This window comes from Paramormyrops kingsleyae, chromosome 7, assembly GCF_048594095.1.
Source record: "Paramormyrops kingsleyae isolate MSU_618 chromosome 7, PKINGS_0.4, whole genome shotgun sequence".
NCBI lineage: Eukaryota > Metazoa > Chordata > Actinopteri > Osteoglossiformes > Mormyridae > Paramormyrops > Paramormyrops kingsleyae.
The window spans coordinates 14,040,450-14,052,656 of record NC_132803.1 but is presented as its reverse complement, the minus strand read 5'-3'; the positions used below and the strand labels follow the sequence as shown (position 1 = coordinate 14,052,656).

Below are 12,207 nucleotides of genomic sequence, written 5' to 3'. Positions count from 1 at the left end.
GTCATGTCCACCAGGAGGCAGTGCGAGAAAACTCCTTAATCAGCTCTTTTGTTTCCGGTCTCACTTGTTTGTATGACGTTGTGGCACGAAATGTTGTACAGTCGCTGTCTGAAAGAGAGTTAATTCTGTAATACTGTTGTAGCATTCTCTATATTCTACCCGGTGCTTCACTTCATATTGGTACTTCGCTCTGCCACATATCATTTTACTACCCAGTGTTGAATGTTGTATTATATGTCATTATATATCTCATAGTATTTAGTATTTTGTAATCAGGCTGCATGATATTGGAAAAATATGCATTTCCGCAATAAGTATTGCAGGAATTATAAAGAAGAATATGTTCAAAATAAATCAATTTCTCACAAAAACATCTATTCTTGAGTGATTTAAAACAACAAGGATGAAAAAGATCAGGATTGGCTTGCAGTGCACATGCAGTGCGCACACAAAAGTAGGGGTGGTAAACTTTAAACTAGTGTTAACATATACTAGATAATCCTGAAAAGCAACGGTCATTAAAATTGCACAGCTTGCTAAGTCTTGTTTCCTATAACAATATAAATGTTCTTTTGAAGCATAAACTACACGCTCTCTGCAAATTTGATCACCCAGATTTATAAATACCGGAGCTGTATTGAAAAAATAACATTGCTTATTAAAGTAGGCAAGTCAGAATTTCAAGCTAGAGTTCCATTGTCCCTCATACACATGACACTGCTTTCATAGAAACTTAAACGGCCATTAAATTTTGAAGACGCTCTACACAGAGGGACACAATAGTGCACAGAATATTTTCTCACTTGCGTTCTTCTGGCAATTCATTCTTAGAAAAAAATCTGATGTTACTTTAATACGATCTGTACCGTATATAAACACAGTACCGACGCAAATGGTGACCCTGCTACCACCTCAGGTTTTGGTGATACTGCAACTCGTACATGTGTTCTGTTAACTCCTTGTGTAGGTGCAGAAACGACATGTGGCACCAACGTAGAAAACGTTTGTTGGCCACGATACGTGCGCGTTGTGAGCGTCGAGTAGCGAATGACCTGAAGACTTCTCTGGATTCTAACTTTGCCGTTATATTGGACCACAGTGCATCACAATGCCTGCAGTGAACTTCTCAGTTTCCCTTCTTTTTAGCAGCTGGTTAAGATGTCATAATGCTTTTTGTCTTTGCAGAGTAGGAGATAACACGAAGGAACAGAGTTATAAAACATGTAAATAAACATATAAACAAAAAACAAAGCCACTGATCTGCGTGCAGTTTGCGAAATTGCAGTATATCTTCAGCAGCCATATTAGCATAATACTTCCCAGTACTTTCTATGGCATTTCTGTCAAAACGGTTGAACTTTAATAATTGGCGAGCTGAAGGGAGGCTTGGGGGCGGCAAAGCTCGCTTTACGTCCGCAACCCTTTCGCTTCTTCCCAAACAAGGCTGTTCCCCTGTGCCCCGCGGAAACTAGGTCCCAATTAGCGCGCTGTGCTGGAGCGGAGGGCTGTGCAGCTGGGCCTTGTGCCCCCCCCCTCCCCGCCCCTGTGGTTGCCATGTGAGACGTGTGTTACGCCATCGAAACCACACAAGTAGGGTCCCCTTGTTAAAAGTTGTTTCAGAGGATTTCCTGACAGTGGGAATGAGCTCTGTTATGTTTCCCGCTTCATTAAAACACCTGACGTTCACTGCCTCTGTTCTCTGGTGACTAACCCCTTTTTTCGGGGTAAAGACATGCTTTAAAGGTGTTTTATAAAGACATGGGTTCGAGAGACTGCTCTTGTCCACAGCACCACAAAGCTTGTGGGTTCAGCGCACCACGATGGTATTGGTTTGAGGGACAGCACTGGTCTTACAGCATCACAATGCTGTGGATGTGTAGGATGGTCCCAATCAAACCAGGCATCAGGACCTTGTGATTAACTGTCATATTATCCAGGTGGCATTAGCTCCATAGTGACATGATGCTTACAGGCTTTATACGGGTCTCTGACTCTCCCTATTCACCACCTCCATCAAAAAACTTAGACTGCAAACATCAGGTGGCTTGGCATGGAAGAAGACGCTCCCTATGGCAGCCTGGATGGCACAAACAATGCCACGGGCATTTTGAATGCTCCAGCTACTCCTGCCTGGAAAGGCACCCTCGCAGCAAAGTGGAGTCGTGATGGAGTGTAATTTCTTTTTTATTACGTGTTAATGTGCTTGTTCTTTTTTTATCTGCAGCCCGAAGGCTGGCAGCCTCACGGTTTTCCAATCGTGCTTAATTGCTAATTAATGCTTCAGCGACGCGGGGTCCATGATTTCTGTTATTTAGAACGTAGCCTTGGTGCATCCCCCTTGCCCCCCCCCCCACTCCCCGTCGCTATTGAAGGAGGCAAAAGATGGGAGGTTATTCCATTAGTTGCCTGCAGCGAGACCACGGCAGGGAATATGGTGGCCGCATGTGACATCGCTACAGATTTCCCGCCGATGCCGCTTAATTAGGCCAGAGATATGGGCCGCTAGCTAGCTCTGACTATTGGGGCCCAGTGCTGGCAAGACCTGGGGTTCTGGGGGGTATAGAAGACCCTTTGGGGGACCAGAATTTTCCGGAACTTGTCATAACTGCCACAGACGGTTTTTGTAATGTAATTGGACAGTACAGGAGCTACGAGCTTGCATCGGGCCGGAATTTCTGGGATACCAGGATGGGATTTCTGGGACCTCCGGAACCGACTAGGCATCGTTTTAGCAAAAAGAGGTTAATGCTGGACCGAGGGATTCTTCTTATTCATACTATTCTGGTCCGTAGTTGATGATTTCACAGTGACTGGCTGTTGCGCGTTGTTGTGGACTCTCCCTAAAATGATCGATTTGGCTGATCGATAAAAACTGTAACTGACCGCAACAGACTGGGACTGGAAAGCTGTACCACTCTGTGTCTGATAATGGGAATTCCCAAAAACACTCTGGTGGCAGACTCACAAACGCAGATGTTGGCCTACGTGTGCGAATATTGGCTAAATTTCAGTCCCATGACCTGGGATTTCCATAAGGAGGGGGCAGCTTTGCGAGTGGCCATCCTGAAAATGCATTTTGATTTCTGCTCCATCTGTTGATGCGTCGTGTCTGTGAGCCTTTCGCTGAACGAGGTGTGAATTCCGGCTGTCTCCTCCTCACTCATTTCCTCATTTCCTATGATGCCTATGAACCATCTGCCGGGTGGAGCTGTGTGTCGAGTCGACTGACACCCCTAGAGGCAGATTCCCCGCGTTGACTGAGTCCGGTGCCCTCCCCCCCAGAGATATCCATCACCTGTGGAGATCTTCCACTGGCATGGTTCGGGAATCGCGGAAATCACTTTGGTGGGCTCTCCGGCTCTCCATCTGTGACTGCTGTCCATCAGGTGCTATAATTCTATGATCCACCAATATCCATTTTCTCGCGCCAGAGCTGTTTTATGGGCTGCCGGTGTTTTGCCATCTGCAGTTCCAAGTCACCTGTTAATTTGGACCATTAATTCAGGTTTTATGTTAATTTGGTTTATATAGTCTCTCCTCTATGTATGTTCAGCACTTCATTCCAAGTTATGAATGAATCATTAGCTTAGTAACTTAGCCAGTCCAGCGCGGTGCACGCATACACACAGATATACACTATGGGTGATCTAGAGGTGCCATTTAGCCTAACTGCATGTGTTTGGTTTGTGGGTGGACATTGGAGAGCTCAGATGAAAGCTAAGCGACATGAGGAGACAATGCAACCTCCACACACAGAGGGCGGAGGCAGAATTCCAACCCCAGACCCTGCAGATATGAGGCAACAGGCTACTACATCTTTCCATGCTTTTTATTATGCTCATATGAGATGGTTTGAGTGTTGGACTGTTTAGATGTTCTGCTCATGAATCTGGTCCTGCCATCTTTTTCCCTATATGAAGGAGGAAATGCTGATTAGAGTCCTGTTTGTCGCTGTACGTGGTGAACAAATACTCAGTAAGGTGCAGCTTCTGTGTAAAAATGTCATGCCCGTGTGAAACCGCCAACCACACAGGTGGAGGAAAACGCTATGTGTACTTTCACGTTGATAATGAGCCATATCATTATTGTTCCCTTTATAATGCAGCCCCCCCATCTCCTTAACCAGCTAGTAAAAGATTACCTAGAGGAGCAGGACCACGACTACATGTTGCTGCATGTGAAGCTGTACCGTGTACCACCTACAAATAAATAATAATATATAAATAAGTAATAATAATACCCTTGTCATGGGGCAGCATGGTGGTGTGGTGGTTAGCATTGTTGCCTCACACCTCCAGGACCTGGGTTCAAGTGTCCATCATGGCTTCATGTGTCTGGAGTTTGCATGCTCTCCCTGTGGAGTTTCTTGTAGGTTCTCTGGTTTCTCTCCCGCAGTCCAAAAACATGCTGTGGCTAATTTGAGTTCTGAAGTTGCCCAGAGGTGTTAGTGTGCTCTTTGTTGGGCTAGCGCCCCCTCCTGGGTTGTTCTCTGCCTTGCACCTATAGCCTCCTGACTTCCCACAACCCTGAATAGGACAAGTGGTTACAGAAGATGGATAATAAGTAGGATGTTTTCTGAAGCATCCACCTTTGCCATGCTAAACATGGTTGACTTGAACATAAACAGCTTTATTTGCTGCTTGCTTGACAGGCATGGGAACAATCATATGTCCAGTTGCTGTTTGACTAGCTTGCCCCTCGGAACCCTTACAACTTTGCCGATCGATGATGTGATACATAAAATGATGGTCCTTTCCGGAATGTTCTACTCTGTAACATTTAACATTACAACTAACAGATTACTCAGTGTGCTGAAGCCACACTCCGAGAAGCATCTGTTTGTATATTTGAGGCAGTAAAGATTTTATAGTGGCTGACCGTAGTATCGATTTATTTGGTGGCCTATAGGGGGAGGGCTGTTAAATGTGACATTGCACAGGATTGGTTGGACTAAGATGGCCCAAGTGCATAAGGGGGTTGTCTGCTTTGAGAAATGACAGGATTTCATTTTAGTAAGACTTGGGCACCCACCAAAACGGTTCTAGGTTTCTTCTACTATCAATGTCACTGTCTGCCACTGATCAGCACTCAGACCAGTCAGAACTGGTTTTGGGCTCACTCACCATGCAATGTTGGGCATTTTAGGTCCAGAAGCTACAAATCCAGACCACGATTTTGTTTCTACCAACCAGGTGAGTACTCTGTGCCTGTGACTGTTTATGCTCAATTGGTTGGTAGAAACAAAATCTTGGTCTGGATTTGTAGCTTCTGGACCTGAATGGATGGAAGAGGCATGCCTCTGCCTTGGTGTGAGGTGCAGATACGTTCAGATGAGCTGTCTGCAGGGAGTTTCTTCTTTGTCTCGGCGGCTGTCAGTACATGTCCGCTGCAGCGTGGCAATTTATTTTTTTCTTCTTCGTACTTAAGGCAGAAGTATCATAAAGCAAGACAGCTCGTTCACTATCTCTCAGGTCCACACTAATGCCAAAATGTTAAAGACACTGATGCAAAACAATGGATTTTTTCTCAAGGACCGCCGAATGTGGTTGTGGTTTTTCAGTGAATGGAGATGAAAATGCAGGATACCTTGAGAATGCTCTGGAAGGTCTCACTCAGGGATGGGCAGTACTGATGGTTACAGGATGTGTAGTCTGAAGTTACACTACTGCTGGTTAGATGTATTTACAATAAAAAGTCCTTTATACGGTTAAGTATTACTTTTACTCTGAAAAGCTTAATTGGATCAGGAAACTGGTTCCAGACTGCTCTGACAATGGGTCAGTGGGTCCAGTTTTGTTTCAGGCTGCAGGCAACCTCAGTCCAAAAACAGCCTATGGAAAATGAGGTTTGTGCCTCAAGCTGCGTTCCCTGTCCATCCACAGCTTATGAAAAAAGGAAGAATTGCCATTTCTGCAGAGAAAATAGCATAAATTTACTCAGTTATTACTTTTATTTTGTTTAATAAGCCTATTTTGAGTGGGCCATATCCCGTCGGCTGACAGCGGAGTAGAGATGTGTCAGGAGGAGACGGGGAGGCTCTGAAACGGCACGCAGGGCCGAGAGCGGGCGGCGCTGGCAGAACCGCGTGGGCGGGACGAGAGGAGCCTGCAGAAAGAGCTGGGATTGGCCACGCGGGCGGGATCGGGGCGGAGGAACGGAAGCCGGGGGTGGGGGAGGGGGGCGGGTGGGGATTTGATGCTCGTCACGCGGTGGGGTATTTTTATCCGTCAGACAGGTGAGAGGACAGCCCCGAGAGGAGGGCGGAAGCAGCAGGCGCCGTGCAAAGGCAGGCTCTGTGTGTAGGAGCTGTGACTGAGGGACTGTGGGATACGTTTAACGAGCTGCGCCGTGGGACTCCTCGTGTGCACGTGTGCTAGTGTTTGTGTGTGTGTGTGTGTATAGATTATATCACATTGTGGGGACCACATGTCCCCCCACAATGTAATTAAAACCTGTTATTTTGATGTTGTGGGGACCATTTTTAATTTTCCTACAAAGATTTGTAAATGCGATCAAAAAACTAAGAATGCCAAGAGTGTCGTATTTTGTTTGGTTACTTATGATTATAGTTAGGGCTGGGTAGGGGTTAAGGTCGTCATGTTGAGATTAGAGTTTTCCTCATAGAAATCAATGGAGAGTCCCCACAAAGATATAATTACAAACCTGTGTGTGTGTGTGTGTGCGTGTACATGTGCGGGTTTGTGTGTGTGTGTGCGTGTGATATGGCCTATGCAACGTTTTTCAAAGGCAGATCTCTGTATTTGACAGGTAAAGACCATTATTTAGCATGTTTCCTTTGTAAATATTACAAAAATATTACAGCTTGACGTTTATCAGCCGAAATTGAGTCTCATTATATCTCCCTGCTTCCAGGTTCATGGCGTCGCTGTTTTAAATCCTGGCACCCTGACTGGTGTGATGCCACCTTCCTCTCTGTTTTGTATCAAACACAAGAATAACGTCATAATAATCTGATAATAATCGAATTTTCCGCCGCGCATGTGCACACGGCTTGTTATTACAAACGCCACAGTTACGCTGTGATGTTTTAATTACCTTGCCCATCAGTTCAAAGCTACAAAAATAATTTATTGTACGGAGGCAGTAAAGGGGATCGTTATTCATTGATCCCCTAGGGGCTGCACCTCGGCTGTGCTTGGGAACACTCTTCATAATGCCGGTAATCCTCGGCACGACGTTTCGCTCACTTACACGGATGGGGGAGGCTTTAGGGATGTTTCGAAACAGCTCAGGTGTCATTCATCTGGATAGGAAATGTCACCATCACTTCAAGCGCAACCATGTGTGACACGCAGAAAAAGGAGATAAAAAAAAAACAAAATTTCACCCTGCAGGACACAGTTATCTATCTAGTCATTACACACTGCTTGAAAGGAAATATGACACAAAATTAAATTATCTAGTTTATCACCAGAGGGTTTCCTGTTTTGCAATATGAGTACAAAACTTATGATAAATCTCTGATTTATCTCCCAGCTGCTATAGAAGATCTCTTTTCTGATCTAGTATATCGATAGCATTGTAGGGTAAGCAGGTTGTTATCCTTGGAGACACAGGTACTGCAGGGAATGTAGCCCACGGAAAACTCCGACAGTTATGTGCTTAGAAAATCATCCATGTTCCTGAGAGTCATATTTGATTTTGTGCGCTTTCAACATTTGTTCAGCATTCAGCTTTGCTGGGGTTTTTTATTTTTAAATACCCACTTTAAATAGCCTGGCCCTGTAATGCATCTAATACCGTGTTTCCAATGCTACGTTTTAACCATGGTAAATATGAGGAATGACCGAAGAGCCGGGGAAGACAACAGGTGAAATCTGCATGTGAGATGTTTATCTGGACAGATCCCTCCTTGTTCTGTTGACCAGTCGCACAGGACAACAGAGACCACGTGATCCCTCATATTATTAGACCCTGTGAGATGTGGACTGCAGCTTCAGTTTACCTGAGCAGGTTTTCTGGAGATCTTGCAAGGTCTTTGGGAGCAGACTGCTCTCTTTATCTACGGGCTTCTTGGGGTGCACGGTGCCTCGTTCCTGCTCCCTTACCCCACCCCAGGATTCTTGCTTAGTTTGAGGTCCCATCTATCCGTTCTGGGACTCGGAGTCTCTTGGCAACAATGACACAACACAACAGCTCATCTGATGCCCTCCCATGGGCCTACATACAATTAGCACCCGGGAGCTGGTCTGACTGCAGTGCGGTCTAATTTAATGAGCCCTCCCATTACCAAGGGGCTTGTGCCAGCTGCTCCCCAATCAGCTACTGCTCGGAGTCCATTAGCTGGCAATGGGGGATAATCCTTCCAGCCAACTGTGATCATCCCTTGTAGCTGCTTATTTGCATGACAACAACTCACTATTGAGAAAGAGCGCCCCTAGAGGTAAGGAGGTATACCTAGCATGTCGGAAAAGTAACTCAAATTTTACACGTGACTTTGTCTTTTGTTGCTTAATGAAAAAAATACTTCAATAGGTGTAATAGCAGTTTTGTCAGGTACTTTATTATTTTTAGGGAGATGTATTTTTAAGATCTGTCGCAGACAATTCCCGCAGCGGCTGGTCACTGTGTCTGTGATATAACTTGAAAATTGGAGGAAGGGAGACTGACAGCACTTGTCAATGAGGAACGAAAACAGGGGGCCAGAATTAGTTAGCACCACTATAGCACATTCAGTGAAAACTACACCCAGATGTCGCGGGGGAATTGCTTTTAAAATAAAATTTGTCTCGCTTCAAAACAAATCTCAAAGACTTGTAACTCTCTGTTTCTTCTGTGGAGGGAGAGAATAAACTTCCTTTCAGCTCTAAGCTGAGGCTGCTGCTAAACTGCCTGATGTTTCCTTTTTTCAAAAGAAGGCGCTGCAGTTTTCTCCAACTATTGAACCGTAAGTAGCTTTTAGCGGATCACGTCTGAAGCCAACACTTCAGGAAAAGGCATTTCAAAATTGAAAAAAAAAGCAGTGGGAAATCAGCAGAAGTTTCCAGATTAATTGCTTGGGGGTTTTAAACTTGCAGTCTGCCACCCCCTGTGGGTCCATGGAGCAGTTGCAGGGGGCCCACAGAGACTTACTGTACATTTTCTGTATTGTTATCCATTTCACAGAATGAGAAAAATGTTCAGAAATGTATGTGCTCATGCATAAGTCATAGGGGGTCCGTAAGTTATAGCTTATTGTCATTTCGTGGTACGTGGTTTACGAAAGGTTCCAACCCCCCGGCCTGACAGAAGGAGCGATGCAGTGGCGCATGTCGGCCGGCCTGTGACTGACTTCTGTCTGCTTTTCTTCCAGGGGGCGGGCTTCTCCTCCTGGCCTTGTGGCTTCAGTCAGCGTCCGCGGCGCCGGGCTGCCCGGCCACGTGCGTGTGCTACGAAGAGCCCCGGCCCACCTTGGCCTGCCAGCAGCAAGGACTTTCCTCCATCCCCACTGAAATTCCCGAGCGGAGCCAGAGGATATTCCTCCAGAGTAACCGGCTAACGGTAGTGCGCTCCACTAGCTTCAGCTGCTGCCGGAACCTGACGGTGCTGTGGCTATACTCCAACGACATCAGCCACATCGAAGCGGGTGCCTTCTACGGCCTGGGCAGGCTGGAGGAGCTGGACATCGGCGACAACGGAAACATGAGGATCATCAGCTCCACGGCCTTCCGGGGACTCACGCGGTTACACACCCTGCACCTTCACAGGTGTGGGCTCTCTGAGCTTCCAGTCGGAGTTTTCCGTGGGCTATATTCCCTGCAGTACCTGTATCTCCAGGATAACAACCTGCTTACCCTACATGACAACACATTCATGGACCTTGCCAACCTATCCTACCTTTTCCTCCATAACAACAAAATCAAGACTGTGTCCGACCACATGTTGCGTGGCTTGGTCAACCTGGACCGCTTGCTGCTCCACCAGAACCGCGTCACTTTCATCCAGCAAAGAGCTTTTCAAGACTTGGGCAAACTGACCACCTTATATTTGTTTTACAACAATCTGACTGTGCTCACAGGGGAGACCATGGAACCTATGGCATCGCTTCAGTACTTGCGTCTCAACGGGAACCAATGGATATGCGACTGCAGGGCTAGGACGCTCTGGGATTGGTTCAAGCGATTCAAAGGGTCCAGCTCAGCACTGGAGTGTCACGTTCCTGCTAGTTTGGCAGGGAAGGATTTGAAAAAACTGAAGAGCAGTGATTTAGAGGGGTGTGTCGATAGCACTCTTCATACATGGACTGGGATCTTTGGTGCCAAGGCTTGGCCAGGAAAGTACCCAACTACCGAGGCTCCTCTCTGGGGAGGAACTCCCCGGTGCTGCCTGCCGGACAGTGACAAATCATCTATCATTTCCAGCAAAGGCCTGCCGGATCCCTCCTTGTACAACAGCCGGCAGATCACCAACAGCTCCCCTAAAGAGAAGGAGAATATTGCTAAGACTAAGTTCTTAGAGGTGGACCAATCAGAGAATGGCACCCGGAACAAGCAGAACCTGAACGACGGCCCAGGTCCAGGCAACTCCAACATGAACCAGGCCCCGGGAAAAGTGAAACCAGATGTCTCTGATGACCTGGAATCTTCCACGGATCCCTCCAGTAAGAAGAAATGCTCAAAGAACCTCAGTTCAGACATGCAGTGCCCCAAAGGCAAAGCAACCCTGCTTCGAACACTGGATATCCTTATTTTACCTGTGCTCTGGTCCTCCTTATTCACATGTTGGACCTGGTGAGGGACGGGAGGCAACTTGGACACCGATGCTTCCCAAAAAGATTGGGAAGCCAAACATGCCGTGACTTCCAAAGACTTCCGTAGGGAAAGGGGAAGGGCACACTGTAGATTTTAAAAGAAAAATGAATAAAAGACACGAGAGGGAAAAGATGACAAATGGATGCCTTTATAGAGTATACAGCACCTATTGTAAATAAAAAAACAGTGCCCAAATCATTTGTTCACGAAACTCCCAACCAACTGAGGTGCACCATGAGTGCTTCTCAGCTCCCCTCGAAGCATCAACGCTTTTGCTGCAAAGATAGCGACTAGCCAGCCACCGAAAACATCGTCACTTTAGGGCAGAATGCACACATGCTGTCAGACTAAGAATGTTCTGGGTGTTTTTTTTTTTTTTTCCACGACAAACCCAAAGACATGTTGGATTTTCTTTCTCCATTCGTTTTTATTTTTTCAAAAGAAGTGATGCATTTTTGTTCGATGCTAATATTTTTATTATTTTTTAATATCCACAAGTGTTAAGCTACAGATATTCTTCTCTATTTCAGTTTCGTCCTACCGTCATTCCGTGGTCACGGAGAGCATTCGCTTACGGGTGCTGTCTGTTTGTTCACTGAGGTTGTTGTATATTATAGATATGCATTATTTTACTTGTGACCAACCATAAATATAAATAAAGTATTCTTTTTTCCTAAATCAGCATAGTTATTATCATTCATTTTTATTCTATGGTCGGTGGTTCTCAAACTGTGGTACTTGGATGGCCCCCAGGTGGTACCTGAGAAGATTTAAATCGATGTAAAAGTTTTATATATACAGCTCTGAAAAAATTAAGAGACTGCAGCACAATTTTTTTTGTTTCACTGATATATATATAGTTTCTTTTTTTTCAAACTGCAGCCTGCTTCTTCCCTGCTTCTCATTAATGAAGGGCCTCTTCCCTGCTTTATGGGTCTTCAGTCCGGCTTCTAGGAGCCCGATATGAACTGTCTTAGCAGTGTACACCCATTCCTTTTGAAGGTCACTTGATGTCATCCTCCAGTTCATGAGAAACTGTCGGATAAGTTAACAGTCGTCTCTGGCTTTAGAAAGTGATTTCTGCTCTTTACCTGGCTGGTTTCTGTTTGTCCCCAGTGTCTCCTGCTTCACCTTGTTCTTCTGTACTGTTGTCTTAGACATTATGAACACGGAAGCAACCTGCTGCTCAGTGTAGCCTTCTGCCAGCAGAACCAAGATTAAACCAGGATCTAAAAAAGCAATTTAATATTATTATAGTATTATTATATATATTCTCTATAATGAGACATTTGGGACAGGTGATGGTAACCTAATCAATCCTGCACATGCTGATTCTTGGGCTTCATTCTGCACTTAAAGCTCACTGCTCTCATCCCCAACATCTCAAAGCTTTGCTATGCCAAGCTGGCTTAACCCCCCCCCCCCCACCATGAAATGGTCAGTGCTCGGGGTTCTG

The 12,207-nt window shown here is 45.7% G+C and overlaps 1 protein-coding gene across 1 annotated transcript in view; it reads left to right on the top strand.

Moving 5' to 3' along the window:
- Positions 1 to 11,429, top strand: part of LOC111850002 (reticulon-4 receptor-like) — a 39,875-nt gene extending 28,446 nt beyond the window's left edge. The window contains exon 2 of the mRNA XM_023823404.2: positions 9,314 to 11,429. Coding sequence (XP_023679172.1) covers positions 9,314 to 10,734 — 1,421 coding nt within the window. The 3' untranslated portion in view covers positions 10,735 to 11,429. The remainder of the gene's footprint in view (positions 1 to 9,313) is intronic.
- Positions 11,430 to 12,207: the final 778 nt, after the last annotated feature.